Below are 19136 nucleotides of genomic sequence, written 5' to 3'. Positions count from 1 at the left end.
AGTCAATTGGATTCGAATAATATTTTTCTTTACTAGCAAAGGGTTGTTTATCAAAATGAAATTTGACCGTAAAATCTATTTGTTCTAATATACTCCCTCCGTCCTGATTTGTTTGTCCATTTTTGAAAAATCAACTTTTTAAGGGAACATAATGATTGCTCTTTAAGAGTTTTGATTTTCCAAGAATACCCCTCAATTTCCTAGCATTAAATGGGAGTGGACATTCTCCAATGCAGTATTTTTTGAAAGAGAAAGGGCATTAAGGAAATTTTAACAAGTCAAACACATATTGGACAAATATTTTGGGACACTTAAAAGTCAAAAAGTGGACAAACAAATTGGGACGGAGGGAGTATAAACGAAGAGTCCTTTTGGTGTTGACAAAAAAAATGAAGCTGGGTCACAATTTTTCATTTTCCTAGTTGGACGTAGAGATGACAAAAATATGAATTCTGTTTTACGTATGCCCTCGATAACTGTAAGGACAAAAATGTACACACGTGATTCATGTAACCACCGACTCCATTGCAGTTTCCGAATTGTTAGGGGAAAAACAATGCTGTTTCTAAGCAGAAGCACGCACATCCATTGTGCACCCATCGCTTGTCAACTACATAAAGAGAACCACTTTATGAGCAGAAAAAGAAAATTTGGTAGAATTGGGACAGATCGGCCATTGTGAATAGTTTTTTGGTTTTATTCAGAGAGGATCCTGATCCCCATTATAGTCTGGGGAAGATGATACTATTTTACAAATTTCCCTATTATATTCCCATGCATATTGATAAATAGTCAACTGATAGCCTCCATCTCTTTCCCCTGCTGATTCCCATTCCTCTTAAGGTCTTACTCTCTTGAATTACTCATTCATAAGGCAATTCTCGGCCTCTCTGTTTTTAATGATTTGCAATTGAGTAACAGAATCCTCTCTGATTTTAATTTCAGAAATTGGGTATGGGAAGAGCAATTGCAACAGTAGCATCTGATCATAAAAAACATGCGACAGTTGCGAAAATGGAGAAACTCATAGGTCCGAGCAAACCCATTTTCATAGGCGTAGCAGGGGTGGCTCTGTTAGTGCTGCTTTTGAGTTTCTCACCTTCCACTAGTTTTCCCAACATGTTTGACGTATCTAAGATGACGGTATCGCCAGGAAAAGACGGTGGAGCTACGAAAGACTGCGCCACCGTGAGTGATCAAGGCCTTAACCTGGGCCACGACCCAGCCGACAAAACGTTCTACGATGACCCGGCCCTGAGTTATACGATAGGGAATCCAGTCACGAACTGGGACGAGAAGAGAAGAGAGTGGCTGAAGCATCATCCGTCATTCGCCATCGGAGCAGAGGACCGGGTTTTTGTGGTGACTGGATCGCAGCCGTCACCGTGTAAGGATCCGATTGGAGATCATTTGAACTTGAGGTTTTTCAAGAACAAGGTGGATTACTGTCGGATCCATGGCTACGATATCTTCTACAGCAACGCATTTTTGCACCCGAAAATGGGCAGCTGGTGGGTAAAAATGCCCGTGCTTCGGGCAACTATGTTGGCGCACCCGGAGGCTGAGTGGATCTTTTGGGTTGATTCGGATGCAGTATTTACAAATATGGATTTTAAGCTGCCGTTAGAGAAGTATAAGGACCATAACCTCGTGGTTCCCGGGTATTACGATAAGGTCTATGAGAAGAAGAGCTGGGGCGGGGTTAATGCCGGTGTGTTTTTCATCCGAAACTGTCAATGGTCAATGGAGTTTTTGGAAGTGTGGGCAGGGATGGGCCCACAAACTCCAAACTACGAAAAGTGGGGTCAGACCCTAACATCGACGATGAGTGATAAGACAGATCCGGAATCTGACGATCAATCGGCTCTGGTTTATTTGCTATTGAAAGAGAAGGAGACATTTGGGAATAAGATTTACATAGAGAATCAATACGACTTAAGTGGGTATTGGGTTGACATCGTCAACTCATTTGATACAATTAGCGACGACTATGCGAGGATAGAGAAAGGTGTGACGGAGTTGCGGAGACGACATGCGGAGAAGGTGAGTGAACACTATGCGGCAGTGATGAGGGAGGCATTTGTCAACAAAAGTGGCTATGCCGGTGGAGGACAACGGGAGTTTATCACGCATTTTACGGCATGTAGGCCGTGTAGTGGGCAGTGGGGCTACTCAGAGGAGCAATGCTTGAACGGGATGGAAAAGGCTTTGAATTTTGCCGATAATCAGGTGCTTCGCAACTACGGTTTCGTACGTCCAGACCTCCTGAATGCCTCTTCCATTTACCCTCTGCCCTTTGGTGTTTCTTCTTACAATAAGGAGAAATAGAAAGTGCCTCCCACGTATCATGTTTTGCTCATCCATGTTAACCATGATTAGAAAATACGCCTTAATTTGATTGTTTTATTTTGAATTTTATCTCTTTGGTTCTCGAATTTTCAGAACCCCATGATTCATCTAAATTAAAACATTATTCCATTTTTACATGCTTTACTTCCTTTGGCTTTGACCATATGTTGGATTCGAATAATATTTTTCTTTACTAGCAAAGGAAAAATTCCGTTATCATAATAGTTGTTTATCAAAATGAAATTTGAGTGCAATCTATCTGTTCTAATAGGAAAAATCTAGGTTACACACCCTCATGTATGAGATTTGTGGCCCTTTAATATGAGAAATTTGTGGCTCCTCTTATTAATTTTTGTAAAGTATGAAAGTGTATATGGTACACACTCTTTGACCAAGTGGGTGGTTGGTATTGTGCCACATAGGCAAAAAATGACCCATTGAACTGGGCATCTTGGGTCTCATATAAGGAGCCACAAAATCTCTTATAAGGGCCCTTGATCTTTCATATAGAGGCTAGGTTTTTTTTTAGAATTTATTGGATACCAAACATTGTAATAAAAGAAGGCCATAAAACACAAACGACCCGTAAAATCTCATAAAGAACACCATAAAACTCATATGACAGCTTTGGACCATAGTGGAAATGCAGTGGAAGTGACATATCTCATATATATTGCCACAAGTTCTCATAAAGGAAGCCACAAATTGTATTTGGGTTGTTTGGATGTAGTAGTTTCACAATCCCTCATATATAATACTCTCTCCGTCCATTTTTAAGTGTCTTACTTCGTAATTTTAATTTATGAAAAAGATATCATCATTATACATTTCACATCAATCTTTACCTCAACTTTCTTTCTTTACCCTCTATGAAAACATCATAATTACATTTTTACTCACTAACTTTTCAAAATGGAATCAACTTTTAGAGGCAAAATGGAAAATTCACCAACTTTTACCACTAACTTTACAAAATGGACACTTATTAAGGAACAGCCCAAAATAAAATACTGGATTCTAAAAAAGGGACGGAGGAAGTACCACAAAATGTCATTTACCAAGCCACAAAAACTCATATAGATGTTTTTTCTTAAAATATGTGCAATCTATTTTGACTCTAGTATTTGGCTTGTAGTGAACCACAAATGTTTTATATATAAAGCCACAAAAACTCATAAATAAGGTTATATAAACTCATATAGGCTTTTTTTCCACAAAAATAGGTGTAATCTATCTTGGACTCTAGTGGACCACAAACTACTTGTATATAAGGCCACAAAAACTCATAAATCATGCCATGCAACATATTTCATAAAATTTGCACTGTATGACAAAGAGCAATCCGTTTTATAGAAAGAGCAATATAATGTAATCTAAGGAGCAGATCTGTATAATTGAAGAAGCAAAGTTGTGGGTTTTTTTAATATGAAAATTTTGAATATGATATTATAGTTTATTAACTTAATTTAATAAACACATTATAGTAATTGCATTTTTTTTTCCGGAAGTAATTGCATTAAGAAATATAATTTATTTAATTATAATTTTGTAACTTAATTGGACCTCGTCAACCATATGATCGGAACACATACGGTATTTCTAGAGACATTAAAGTCCTATAGCATAAAACTTTGGTTTAGAATCAAGTTCAATGTAAATATTTTAAAGGTAGCAACTGACTCATTCTTTTGAATGCTCGATCGATCTAAACCGTTAAGATTTAACGTCTTGTTAATTTTTTCATTCTTGCCCAAGTTAGGTGACAATCGAATATCGGCTACAACATGAGCAATCTGTTTAATGAATTATGCCATATAATATTTCATAAAACTTGTATTGTATTACAAGGAGCAATCTGTTTCATAGAGAGTGCAATATAGTAATGTAAGGAGCAACTCTGTTTTATTGAAGTAGCAACCTTATTTTTATTTATATATTACAAATATGGTTAAAAATTAAGTGTTCCTGTAACGCCCATAATTTTAGGAACGTTAAATAAACATTTTTATTGAAAACTTAAAAAGAGTCTGGCTCATTATTACATCATAACTCCCACAAGAGTACTTTTATTACACGAGGGAAGGATAACCAAGGTTCCTAACTATAGCTCCGCCTGCTCCTCCATTCTTACCAGCTCTTTGGCTCCGAAAGTCTCTAAGGTGTATAGCTCACCCTAATCATCTACAAATTCTGACACATTATACCAGCATCGCCCCAAGTATAATATGTCAGGGTCACCAAAGGTAACACCATGAACTATAGGAGCTCAATAGAATAATCCATATCCACTAACCCTTAACTTACAAACAATACATCATAAAATTAACGATTTCCGCATAGTACATGCATATTTGACAAAACAGCTAACAATGACACATCCACATTCACTATCCATACTAACGTTGGTGTCCATGATTTTTTGAGTTTCTCCTACGCGACATTTCATAGACCGTGTTACTGGTTTCACCTTTCATTTACCAAATTAACATTTCCAAAATCGTTTTTAACACAACCAACCTCGGTTCCGCCATTTCGGTCTCCCGAGTATTCTCACAATGGTTCCGCCGTCCCGGGTTCCCATTTGCACACAAAACTTTGCACTGTCTCCTCTCTGCGGATAACCAAGCTACACACCCAACTTCGGTTCCGCCGTTCCGGTCTTCCGACTATCCTCACAATGGTTCCCATTGGCACGCATACACACACACACAATGGGCTACCACGTTCGGCCACATTGTGGTTTTTAAACCATTTCTCTTTTTCAAATCACTTCTTTGCATTAACTACACCCTAGGTGTCATGTTCCTACTTTCTCAATTTATGTGTCTCGTTTTCATTCAAAGACTCCGCGATAGGACCCTTGTACACTATAATATAAATTATTCATTGTAATCTTGAAACTAAACTAGCAAGATCATCCAACTCTATGTTACTTTATTATGCTCATATTTACGGAATCACATTCAAACAATTGCCACATCCTTAAAGCATAGTGTCACATAGACGGACACCTTTGGAGTAGGAACCACTTATGCCTTATCACATATCAAAACAAGAAATCCTAGTAAACATGTATACATACTCATAACCATCCTAAGATCAAAATACGAATACTTTCGATCAAGTTTATATTTCGAAAATCCGTTCTTTCCTCCTTTTAGGGAAGTTCAAAACAATATATGTTTTTCCGAAAAATAAAGTCGATATATTCAACATACTCCCCTTCCTTTTCAAAACTTTAATAAACACTTTTCAAGTTCTCATGCATTTTCACAAACAAACAATATGCATATTTCTATATTTAGAGATAATAAGTACGGGAGAATTAACGTATACTAAGCTTTATACTTAGAGGAAGTGGTTAGAGGTATTCTACATGATCATACAAATTTTCTATATTTAGGATTAATGAGTAAGGAAAAATCTACTTATACTTAGAGTTAGAGAGTAAGGACATTCTACCGTTCTTCTTGGCGGTAGAGCGGCTACGGAAAAGTAAGTTGACTATCGGACGGAATGACTTCCTACGGTAAGCTTCCGATAGTTTCAAAAGAGAAAAGGTTTCTCTCGAAACTAGTTCTTGACTAACTACTAAACTTTTTAGATTGAAAAGGTGGTCGAGTGGCGGTCTTGGATGAGTTTCTTGAATAACTCAAGAACAAGGAAGAACAAAGCAAGAACACAAGGATTTCTAGAGAGAGAAGTTGAAGGGTTGAAGGTGTGAGTTGAATGGCATGAGGGGGGGTCGTATTTATAGCAAAAATCTTGGCACTCTCTCCCCTCTATTGGCCGGCCCTCTCTCTCTCTCTCACTCTCTCTCTCTCTCTCTCTCTCTCTCTCTCTCTCTCTCTCTCTCTCTCTCTCTCTCTCTCACACACACACATGGATTTGCTCCATTGTGTTGTCCAATCAAGCATTTCAAGCATGCCATGACTTGTCTTTTCCAATTTTAGGCATAAGGCTATAAAATCAAGTAGGATCTTAAGGCTTTTTAGGAAAAATCCTAGCCTTCCATGTTTAGTCAATCCTAGGCTTATCTTGTAAATCAATTTCTAGGTTGATTAAAGGCTAGGTTGGAACTAAATCTAGGATGATTAAGGCTAGGATTTTATGCTTAAAGTAGACTAGAAATGGGTTGTCAAGTTGTAATTAGGCTTAAGGCTAAAAGGGTAGCTTGTGTAAGTGTACCAAGACACATGCACACACCACACATTCTCTCTCTCTCTCTCTCTCTCTCTCTCTCTCTCTCTCTCTCATGTGGATGTATGTGTGTGTGTATAAACATATATATATATACATATGTATATATATATATACATATGTATATATATATGTATATGTATATGTATAAGTATACTTGAGTGCCAAGTGGGCTAGCTTACTATGTCTAGAAAAGGGTAATGATGAAAGTCAAGGCTTTCAATGACAAGGTATTGTTCAATAGTCAAAACATTTTCTAGAAAGTATATATATCCATATACATATATATATACCTATACGTAGCTAAGCATACTTAGACTTAAGTAGGCTTGCTAAGTCTATGGAAAGGGTAATGATTAAAGGTAAGGCTTTCAAGTGCAATCTATTGACCAATGGGTAAGCCATTTTCTAGAAAGTGTACCTATGCATATATAAGCATGCTTATAATAGGCTATTATGTATATATGTATATATATATACCTAGGGTAAGATCTAGGAAAGTAACTTTGGAGGGTAATTAGGTTTAAGGTTATAATTCTTAGGTTTACATGCATGACAAAGTCTAGGTCATGATGAAAGGCTCTAATGATTTGTCTCGTCAAATCTATGTACTCATTGGATTATGGCAAGTCTATTACTTAAAGGATAAAAATTACCCTACGAACTATTATTCAATGGTTAAAGAGGTAATGATGAGAAAATATATACTTGGAAGAAGTAATGATGAGAAATAAAGTTTTGAAATGACTAGTCATGAAAGTATAATGATTTCCAAGTCTAAGGTTGAAAAAGTTCAACTATGATGTAGAAAGGTTCATAAGGTTCAAGGATGATTTGGAAGGAATATCTCTTTGAAAGTGACATTCCAATGAAGAGAAAGAACAATGCACTTTATAGGAAAGTGATTTGATTAAGAAAGCATAATAATGGGTTTAATTGTCATGAGTAGGGAAAATGACAAGTCAATGGAAAGTGAAATGATTAAAGGGTTTGCTTTGGCTTTGAAAATGACTTGTCAATGCAAAAGAATAAATAGGGCTTCAAAGTAGCCTTTCTAGGAAGTCCTAGAGTTTAAAGAGGTTTGGAAGGTTAAAAAAAATGATTAGAGAGGTTTAACTAGGCTTAGAATTCAATTGGTTTGGCTAACTAATTAGTTGGAATCAAATTATCCTAGGAAAGGTAGGATTCCTAGCCAAGAAATTCAAATATTTAACGAAATTTTTCTTTACCAAAAATCAGGGTCGTTACAGTTTCAATTTTTAATCTGTTTAAATCGGTACAAAGATCTTATTTTCTGATCATTTTATTGTAAATGGTCATAATTAAATTTTATCTCTAGAGCTCGCAAAATGAAGTTTCTGCTCCATAGTGTTTCCAACCAAGAGCAGTAGTTAACTATGAGAACTCTAGAGACAAAATTTAATTATGACTCTTTAGGATAAAATAATAATAAAAATATAATCTTCGCATTAGTGCAAATGAATTGAAAATTAGAGCAGTTAATTTTGAAATAAAAAATTTTAATCTATAAACATTTTAATTTTTTTTTTTTGGAAATTGAATGCCGCACAATAAAAAATTTCAAATTCTTATTAGAACACAATAATAAATACGTACTTGGATATGTGCATGCTCCACAATATTTACAACATATAATTAATTAGAACACACTAATAATAATACTTACTTGGATATATCACCGGGTCCCAAGAAAAAAATAAACTATTAAAAATGTTAAAAAATCGAAATGAATAAGAAAACTCTTTAAAAAACAATTTTTTTTATTTTTTAAATTAATTATTTTATCATTACAAGGAGCAATTCGTCTCATAGGAAGTGCAATATATTGTAACTAGGGTTTGCCTACGCCTGAAGGCACAACGCAACGTGAGATCTAATTAGTGTCAATTGTGTAATTAATATTGTTTAAGAGAGAGAGGGAAAGCCGTAAGATTTATGGAGCAAATCAATGGTTAAGATTTATAAAGAGATAAGATTCAAAAACTGTTCTCCTTTATTATGTAGATGTAAGGAGCAACTCTGCTTTATTGAATGAGCAAAAATAGGTGTCATTGTGATGTGAGATTTTATTTTTATTGAACTATTCCAATTAAAAATACTTACTATTGAATCTGAAAGCTGTAAGGGCCTTCAAAAATGAATGTGCGTCTCAATGGGCTTTCAAAACTCGAAAGACCCAAAAATTTATGAGAATGATTAAAATATGAAGAACAACAAAATGAACGTTATTGATCGTCGTGATTGTGATGCAATCATGTGGTTACCGTACATTATACTATAGCAGAAGACCTTGGTCTAGAATCAAGTAAGCTCAATGTATAGATTTTAAAGGTAGTTGCCAACTCATTTTTCCGAATACTCGATCTGAATCATTAGGATTTAACGTCTTATCAATTCTATCATTCTCGCCCAAATCAATGATAATCGAATGTCGGTAAAAACATTGCGAAATACATTCGGTGCTTCCAGAGGCATTAAAATCCTATAATGCACCACTTGAGGGCCGCCTACGCTATTTTTTTAAAATCGAAAACCATGTATCTTTTACGTGAGAGGGATTTAGATTATTCCTACCAAGAATGAAGTAAATCTCTTATTGTTACAAACTTGATCGGACGTAAGTTATCATTCTTATAATGAATTTCGGTACCGATGAAAAAGCTTCATAAATCCGATGGAGCCCAAAATTTACGAGCAATATTAAATCAACATTAACAACCAAATCAACAGCCTCGATTATTAAAATACACGATTCACCAAGGTCTGTTATATTTTACCGTTGAAGATAATTGCAAAAAATTATATAACACTTTCTATATAACACAAGAGGCAGTGTAGTATCAAATTGTACGTTATTTTTTGGGAAATATATCTTTTGCTCTCTCAATCGAATAACATTGCACCTTGTATGACATGATATTGCACTTTTTATGAAACAAATTGCACCCAATGAGGAAAAAATAATTCAAAAACTATCTGCGTTGGATTATTTTTGTTTTTACTTGAAAATTGATTTTTGAATTTAATTTCAAAATTTGATATTCACACACTTTTTTTTTGTTGTTATCCACACTCCTTTTTTTTTTTTATAGCATTGAAAGAGTTTGTATTTATTTATTTTTTTGTTAAAAGAAGAAAAAGAGAGTGGATAGTAAAAAAGAAAGGGAAATGATTTTGCCATTTTCTTTTTTGTTAACGTCACTCCCCTGCAAGCAGCCAAAAGAAAATGTGAATATCAATTCTCACAAAGGGAAATAAAGAGGAACACACTTGTCAGAGCATCCGCATATTTTGGACCAAATTACACCTTAAACAGGAAACCCACTTGTTAGAGCATCCACATCACTCTTTCTATGCATTTAAGGGTTTTGGGTTTCATTTGCCAGAAATCACGAGAACCTATGTTTTTCCTCGATTCGGTTATTGAGAGGTAAAAAATTTAATCCTTTTAAGAAAAAAAGTTTTTGATCGGAATATGTATTTTTTTTTTGTTTAAAAAATATGATTAAAAAATTAAATGCTACAAATTTCAGTCTCGTTGAACTGGTGCAAAAATCTTATTTTTTGATCATTTTATTATAAATGGTCGTAATGAATTTTTGGCTCTAAGTCCTTTCAACGAGCACCCTAAAACTCTTTATTTAGTTTCAGGGCTCTCTTAGGGTGCCCATTGAGAGGCCTTAAAGCCAAAAATCCATTATGACCATTTAAGATAAAATGATCAGAAAAATAAGATTTTTACACCGGTTCAAATAGATTGAAAATTGAAATACTAAATTTTTAACTTTATTTTTTTAATATATAAACGGTGTAAACAAAAATAAGTGTTTTAATTTTCAATCCATTTGAATCATGGCGAAGATTTTATTTTTCTTATCATTTCATCATAAATTCATTATGACCATTTATGATAAAATGATAAAAAAAAAGATCTTTGCACCGATTCAACCGGATTAAAAATCGAAGCACTTAAATAATATTAAATAAATAAAAGAGAAAAAATATATAAAGATTATTAAATAAATAAAGGAGAAATAAGAGAAAATGGCGGGGTATTTTCGGAAGGGGGGGTGTCAGGAGGGGGGAAAAGCAATTTGCCTCTGAGGGAGGCAGGGAGAGAGAGAGAGAGAAAGGGTTTGTTTGATAACCTAAATTCAGCATTTATAATTGAATCAATTAAGTAATAAGTGATTCAGTAAATTTGATAATGACATTATACATTGTTTAACAAATTAAGTGCTACTTAAAATATAGGCTAAAAAGTTGAAAAAAATTAAGGAGCTTTGAGCTACTTAATTCTTGCTGAATTCTTGTGTACTTGTATTTAATCACCATACCACCACCACAATCACTCCTACCACCACTCATACAGCCACTCTACCACCACCGCCACTCCACCACCACACCACTACCACTACCACCACTCGTCTACCACCACCACTTCACTACCACCACCACCACCACTTCACCACCACTCCTCCACCACCACCACCACAACCACTCCCCTATCACTCCATCACCACCACCACCATTACGACACTGCCACCACCACTACCACACCGTCGCTGCCGCCACCACCACAATGCCACCATTGCACAACTATCACTCCACTAACACCACTCACTGTCACCATTATACCATCACTCCATCGCCACCACCACCATTACACCACCACCACTCACTGCCAGCGTTACATCATCATCACTCCACTACCACCATTACACCACTGTCGCCAACACTCCAACACCACCACCACCGCTGCCACCACTCTATCACCACCAACACACCACCACCACAATCACCATTCCACCATTATTATAAGTACATTGTGACCATTAGTAAATTAAGAGAGAATCGGAACTAAAATTAATTTATCATTTTTTTAATTCAGTACTTAATATGTTTACCAAACAGCTTTTCAGCTTAAAAAATTTAACTTTCAGTACTTAATTTTTCAGCATTCAATTTCAGGTTTCAGTTTTATCAAACAGGCCCGCTGCCAGTCATAAGGAATAAATGGCAGTTAAGTATTGAAGGGTTAGGATGAGTTTGGGTTCAATCCAATGGTGATGAAGCTGCCAGCTGGGTGCATAAAATACACCCATAAAAAGGGTTGCGCACAGTAGATGCTAATATATGAGTAGTAAATGAAGAGTCCTTTTGGTGTAAAAGAAAAAATTTTTTGAAGCTGCCTCACATTTTTTCATTTTCCGAGTTGGACGTAGAGATGACAAATTTGACTTTTGTTTTACATATGCACTCGATAACTATAAGGACAAAAATGTAAACACAGAATTCATGTAACCACCAACTCCATTGCATTTTTCTAATTGTTAGGGCAAAAACAATGATGTTTCCAAGCAGAAGCACGCACATTGGATGTGCACCTATCGCTTGTCAAATACATAAAGGCCACCACTTTATAAGCAGAAATAGAAAATTTGGTACATTTGAGACAGATCGGCCATTTTGAATTGTTTTTCGGCTTATTCAGAGAGGATTCTGATCCCCATTATAGTCTGGGGAAGATGATTACTATTTTACAGTTGTAAATTTCCCTATTATATTCTCAGGCATATTGATAAATAATCAACTGATAGCCTCCTTTCCCCTACTGATTCCTATTCCGCTAGAGGTACCAAATATCAATTGCTTACTCTCTAGAATTACTCTTTCATAAGGCAATTCTTGGCTTCACTCTGTTTTGAATGATTTATAATTGAGTCCCAGAATCCTCTCTCATATTAATTCCAGAAATTGGGCATGGGCAGAGCGATTGCAACAGTTGCATCTGATCATTAAAAACATGCAACAGTTGCGAAAATGGAGAAATTCATGGGTCCGAGCAAACCCATTTTCATAGGTGTAGCAGGGGTGGCTCTGTTAATGCTGCTTTTGAGTTTCTCACCTTCCACTAGTTTTCCCAACATGTTTGACGTATCTAAGATGACAGTGTCGCCGGGAAAAGACGGTGCAGCTACGAAAGACTGCGCCATCGTGAGTGATCAAGGCCTTAACCTGGGCCACGACCCGGCTGACCAAACGTTCTATGACGACCCAGCTCTGAGTTATTCGATAGGGAATCCGGTCAAGAACTGGGACGAGAAGAGAAGAGAGTGGCTGAAGCATCATCCGTCATTTGCCACCGGAGCAGAAAACCGGATTTTTGTGGTGACCGGATCGCAGCCGTCGCCGTGTAAGAATCCGATTGGAGATCATTTGAACTTGAGGCTTTTCAAGAACAAGGTGGATTACTGTCGGATCCATGGCTACGATATCTTCTACAACAACGCATTTTTGCACCCGAAAATGGTCAGCTGGTGGACAAAAATGCCCGTGCTTCGGGCAATGATGTTGGCCCACCCGGAGGCTGAGTGGATCTTTTGGGTTGACTCGGATGCTGTATTTACTGATATGGATTTTAAGCTGCCGTTGGAGAAGTACAAGGACCATAACCTCGTGGTGCCCGGGTTTCCCGATAAGGTCTATGAGAAGAAGAGTTGGGGCGGGGTTAACGCCGGTGTGTTTTTCATCCGAAACTGTCAATGGTCGATGGAGTTTTTGAAGGTGTGGGCCGGGATGGGCCCACAGACTCCAAACTACGAAAAATGGGGTCAGATCTTGACATCGACAATGAGTGACAAGACAGACCCAGAATCTGACGATCAGTCGGCTCTGGTTTATTTGCTATTGAAAGAGAAGGAGACGCTTGGGAATAAGATTTACATAGAGTATCAGTACGACTTAAGTGGGTATTGGGTTGACATCGTCAATTCATTGGATACTATTAGAGACAACTATGCGAGCATAGAGAAAGGGGTGACGGAGTTGCGGAGACGACACGCGGAGAAGGTGAGCGAGCACTATGCGGCGGTGATGATGGAGGCGTTTGTCAACAAAAGTGGCAGTGGACGAAAACTGCCGTTTATCACGCATTTTACGGCATGTAGGCCGTGTAGTGGGCAGTGGGGATACTCAGAGGGTCAATGCTCGAACGGGATGGAAAAGGCTTTGAATTTTGCCGATAATCAGGTGCTACGCAACTACGGTTTCGTACGTCCGGACCTCCTGAATGCGTCATCCCTTAACCCTCTGCCCTTTGGTGATTCTTCTTACAAATAAGGAGAAATAGAAAGTGCCTCCCAAGTATCCTGTTTTGCTCATCCATTTTAAGCATGCCCAGAAAACACTCCTTGATTGTTTTATTTTGAATTTTAGCTCTTTGGTTCTCGAATTTTCAGAACCCCCATGATTCATCTAAATGATTACTCCTTTTCTACATGCTTTACTTCCTTCGGCCTAACGCTTTTATTTTGAATTATTTCTATTTTTCCAAAGGTTTGCTAGTAAATTCTCATGATTAAATAGTTATCTTAAGGAGCAGAAACTTAAAAGTAAAATAATTTTGAGCAAAATTTTGAAAACAATTTACTGAACACAATAATCCAAAATGACCAGGAAATACTTTTTTGACTATTTTTTGTTTTCCACTATGAGTTCAAAAGATTAAGAACTTCGACCCAAAAAACAAAACAAAAAACAAAAAATTATGTAAGTTCAAACTCCACCCAGATGAATTGCACTGTCCCCCTCCTTATTCTCCTATATCGCATTACGCTCCACTACCAAAAATGTTTCTGATGTATAGCAAGTTTACTTATGCTTATCTCTACCATATTGTTTGATGAACTAACAACTGCGAACGGAGAGTCTAAAGTGTCGCATCAACTTAACGGCGATGGCGATCACCGGTGTTTCAGTTACCAGAGTGGGTTTGGGTGTAATTTGTCCATCTTTAATTTGGGTTTCATCTTTAAATCCAATATAGTAATACTATTCAAAAGAGATAAACTTATTTATGGAGCCACTGCAAAAAGGCTCTTTACGGAGTTGAGCGATTTTAGCCGTCTGTTTCGACAATCAACGGTTAAGATATGTTTTTAATCTTTGACCGGTAAGAAATATTTCTTACCGATAAAAGATTAACTTTAATCCGGATTGTCCAAAAGTAACTTTAATCCAGATCGTCCAAAACACTTTTGGACAATCGAGATTATGCGCCTATTTACAACACTCCATAAATAAGTTTTCCTCTAGTCAAAAAGCTAGAGCTAATACTCCTATCACTTTCAATAGTGCAATTCTTTGAAAACTCCTGAAATTATCAAGCCATAAATCAATAACCTACATTATGTATTTCATTCGACACCAAGTGCTTTCCATATAGCTTCCATCTTGAGCTAAAAAATGAGATCTAAACCATTCAAATTGTTTGACCCGTCGAGTGTTTCATCCAAGTAAAACATTACGCTGATCAGATATTGATCGTCGCATGGTTTAGACAGTTTGTCTTGCATGCTTTAGACACGTTTGTCTTGAAGTTTATTATCAAAATCATATTAGTTTTAACCGATAAACGTTCAATTTAATACCAATGGCTGATCAATGAGATTTTTCTTCTAACGAGCCAAACTCGTAATTTAATGTATTTCAATTCTGTACGAAATCGACTTCGCTTTCGCTAATCAAGTTAATTTGACTTTTCATTCACTAAAATCATTTTGAGAAAATGTTTACTTAACATTCTCTGGCGTTAAAGTTGAGGAAGAACAACTAGGTATCATTCTAGTAGACAAATGAGTTTGACAAAAAAATTTAACACATGTATTTTTCTAAATCTCGTCTTACTAATTATCTAACGACTCTTGAATATACACGAAAAATGAAGAACACCTAGAACAACCAAGAAAGGAATAGAAAGAGAACTCTAAATTTAACTAAGAAATAAAAATGATTACCGAAAACAAAAGTTCAACTCTTGTAGACTAAAAAAACTAACACATCATGTTATGTAGACATGGTTGACTAATACCTACCAGCTATCTAGCATCCATTATGAAATGGTTTTTCTTCAATGATTTCTCAACTTCTCTTTCATAGCCCGCACACCGACAAACAAATGAACTCGTTAATTCTTGTTCGCACCTCACCCTAGAAAAATCCTCGTTAATTAACATCGTTGTTGGCACCTCACCCTTGAAATTGAGATTCCAACCGAAAAATTGAAGTTTTAACTTCACAAAACTCAAGTTAAAGGTAGTTAGACAAATACCATGTTATAAAATTACTCATCCATTAGAAAATTCATGACCTCTCTGTTTCCAATGGCTTATTATAATTGAGTCCAAGAACCCTCTTTGATTTTCATTTCAGAAATTGGGTATGGGCAGGGTGGATAAAACAGTTGCGCAAATGGAGAAAATCATAGGTCCGAGCAAACCCATTTTCATAGGCATAGCAGGGGTGGCTCTGCTAATGCTGCTTTGGAGTTTTTCACCTTTCACTAGTTATCCCAACATGTTTGACGTGGCTAAGATGACGGTATCGCCAGAAAAAGACGGCGCAGCTACGAATGATTGCGCCACGGTGAGTTATCAAGGCCTTAACCTGGACTACGACCCGGCTGACCAAACGTTCTACGACGACCCAACCCTGAGCTATGAGATAGGGAACTCAGGTAATAACTGGGACGACAAGAGAAGAGAGTGGCTGAAGCATCATCCGTCATTTGCAGCCGGGGCAGAGGACCGGATTCTTGTGTTGACAGGATCGCAGCCGGGGCCGTGTAAGAATCCGATTGGAGATCATTTGAACTTGAGACTGTTCAAGAACAAGGTGGATTACTGTCGGATCCACGGCTACGATATCTTCTACAACAACGCATTTTTGCACCCGAAAATGGTTAGCTGGTGGACAAAAATGCCCATGCTTCGGGCAGCGATGTTGGCCCACCCAGAGGTTGAGTGGATCTTTTGGGTTGACTCGGATGCAGTATTTACTGATATGGATTTTAAGCCGCCATTGGAGAAGTACAAGGACCATAACCTCATTGTGCATGGGTATTATAACAAGGTCTATGAGGACAAGAATTGGGGCGGGGTTAACGCCGGGGTTTTCCTTATTCGAAACTGTCAATGGTCAATGGAGTTTTTGGAGGTGTGGGCCGGGATGGGCCCACAGACTCCAAACTACGAAACGTGGGGTCAAATCCTGACATCGACGTTGAGTTTCAAGACAGACCCAGAATCTGATGATCAGTCGGCTCTGGTTTATTTGCTATTGAAAGAGAAGGAGACGTTGGGGAAGAAGATTTACATAGAGAATCAGTACGACTTAAGTGGGTATTGGTTTGAGATCATCAAGTCATTTGATACTATTAGTGACAACTACGCGAGGATAGAGAAAGGGGTGACGGAGTTGCAGAGACGACATGCAGAGAAGGTGAGCGAGCACTATGCGTCGGTGATGAGGGAGGCGTTCGGCGATGGAGGTGGAGGAAAGCGGCCGTTTATCACACATTTTACGGCGTGTAGCCCATGTAGTGGGGTGCACTGGGGGTACACAGATGAGCAATGCTGGGGTGGGATAGAAAAGGCTTTGAATTTCGCTGATAATCAGGTGCTTCGCAACTACGGCTTCGTGCGCCCGGACCTACAGAATACCTCCTCCCTCTACCCTCTGCCCTTTGCTTTCTCATCTTACAAGAAGGAGAAATAGAAAATTCCTCCCACATATCTTGTTGCGCTCATTCATGTCAAGCATGATCAGGAAATACTCTTTTGACTTTTTTATTTGGAATTCTTTCTCTTTGGTTTCTTGAATTTCCAGAACCTGCATGATTCATCTTAAGGAGTACGCTATTTTTACATGCTTTACTTCCTTTGGGCTAAATTTTTTACTTTGAATTATTTTTGTTGTCCCAAAATGTTTGATAGTAAATTTTTAAGATTGCACATTTATCTTAAAGATCAGAAACTAAAAGTTAGAAAAACGTTTATTGAAGACAAAAATAATCCATAATGGATTTTTTGAATTATTTTGTCACCACTTTCGATAGTGAAATTCTTTCATCACTCCTTTTTGAGCCGAATGTCATTTTTTAAAAAGCTTTGTGGCAGAAGTGTGAAAACTTTGATTTTTTCGCCTTCATTTCGTACATGATGAATCGACAACATACCTGAATTGACCTAGTGGGTTCATGTATTGCCTCGATTTTGGGATCCTGCTAGGGGTGCTGTCCGGGCCAAAACGATGCCATTTTGTGCTTGGGAAAGGTCCCCTGGCTTCCTGCATGATGATAGAAAAAGATAATTTCCAGTAAGGAGATTGTCGTGGCTAAGGACACCGTTTCACTTACCAAAGCTCGTTCTCAAACAATAAAAACTAGTAGATATTATGAATTTAAAGTAACAATATCTAGAAGAAAGCGATAAAATTCAATTGGAAAGGAAATAATTAAGAAATAAGAAGTTTGTAGTAAAATCTCACAAATATATGAATAACAACCTGGCATGCATCATTCTAATGCAAAACTCAAAACCTTTCAAAAAGAAATAAGACGTTTGTAAGTGAAATCACAAATACATGTAGAAATATATTTGCATGTAAAGCAACATTGCAGAATGAAATAAAAATCCTCTCAGGCAACCCTGATTTTGCGCATGAATGATGTGTACTGTGCACACACGAAGTCTATAGAATGAACGTTTCTATTGCCAACATAAACCCTAGTGGGTCTCATTTAGCATCACATGAAAGATCAAGTGAGAAATCTTTAGCATCATTTATCTGCAAAATGGGTCTGCAGCAAGATGCTAGTAAAAGATTACACCAAGTGTGTCCGAAAACTACCAGAGTACTCTACTCATCATAACTTCAGGAAAATACATTGAGGCAATGCAAATAAGATTATCCTCTCCAAAGAAGTAGTTGCAGCACAAAATTAACAAGTGCATGATCACAAACACGTTGGCTGTATTTGGATAAAGAATTAAGGATTTGGGGACGGATTTGTGGCGGGAAATAAGGTGTAACAATGTATATCAAGCTACTTAATAGTACCATGGGAGTGGAGACCCAGTTTTGTTTGCTTATAACGAGCTTATTTGGATTATAATTGAAGTCGTGTGTTTCAATCGCTGAACTCGTGTTTGTTAAAGCTTTCGAGTTTACAGACGCTTATTTGGGAAATCAAATTCCAAAGCACCAAAATTGATGTCGTCCATAATCAGCTCTTAACCAGCTTTGAAAGCTGTGGGGCAGAAAATATAGAACACAAAAGCTATATAGCAAGCAGTAAAAACTTGCTTTGGTTCTGCTTTATAGGATTCAAGCTTAATTCATTTTTTTGTATTCAAAAATAGATTGAGGAAAATGAAATACTTTATCACACCAAATGAAAATGAAAACGGAACTACAATACAGATGTTCCCATATCGCATCTCAGAAGCGCGAAATAAGAGCATTTTTTTTACAGAAGGAGCGTGATCCAACTGCCTACGAGTGAAAATCAAAGGCCATAAAACGTGGAATACAATTAAATTTCTTGATGTGAAAATTCAATTATTACAAGTCAAAACACAATAGATCCTTTTGTAAGTTCAACCGTTCTATTCATTCCTTTCTGTGTTTGGGTTCACTACTTTATGACGCAATTTTGAACCCTCTCGTCCCCTGCCCTCCCCTCCTCTGTGTGTGTGGTGTGTATGTGAAGAGCCTTCACTGAA

General features: G+C 37.2%; 3 protein-coding genes across 3 annotated transcripts; all 3 read left to right on the top strand.

Moving 5' to 3' along the window:
- The first annotated feature begins 716 nt into the window (after window positions 1–716).
- LOC131303498 (galactomannan galactosyltransferase 1-like) lies at window positions 717–2557 on the top strand. The gene has a single exon (XM_058330388.1). It carries the CDS (start codon window positions 955–957, stop codon window positions 2326–2328), a length of 1374 nt encoding a protein of 457 aa, XP_058186371.1. The 5' UTR covers window positions 717–954; the 3' UTR covers window positions 2329–2557.
- Window positions 2558–12140: 9583 nt separating this feature from the next.
- LOC131303497 (putative glycosyltransferase 7) lies at window positions 12141–13866 on the top strand. Its single transcript, XM_058330387.1, has one exon. The coding sequence runs from the start codon at window positions 12394–12396 to the stop codon at window positions 13690–13692; it is 1299 nt and encodes a 432-aa protein (XP_058186370.1). The 5' UTR covers window positions 12141–12393; the 3' UTR covers window positions 13693–13866.
- Window positions 13867–15695: 1829 nt separating this feature from the next.
- Window positions 15696–17282, top strand: LOC131303492 (putative glycosyltransferase 7). Its single transcript, XM_058330382.1, has one exon. It carries the CDS (start codon window positions 15793–15795, stop codon window positions 17125–17127), a length of 1335 nt encoding a protein of 444 aa, XP_058186365.1. The 5' UTR covers window positions 15696–15792; the 3' UTR covers window positions 17128–17282.
- Window positions 17283–19136: the final 1854 nt, after the last annotated feature.

The sequence above is a fragment of the Rhododendron vialii genome, chromosome 10a (assembly GCF_030253575.1).
Source record: "Rhododendron vialii isolate Sample 1 chromosome 10a, ASM3025357v1".
NCBI lineage: Eukaryota > Viridiplantae > Streptophyta > Magnoliopsida > Ericales > Ericaceae > Rhododendron > Rhododendron vialii.
Note: the sequence above shows the minus strand (reverse complement) of the source record. Positions and strands in the feature narration are given on the sequence as shown.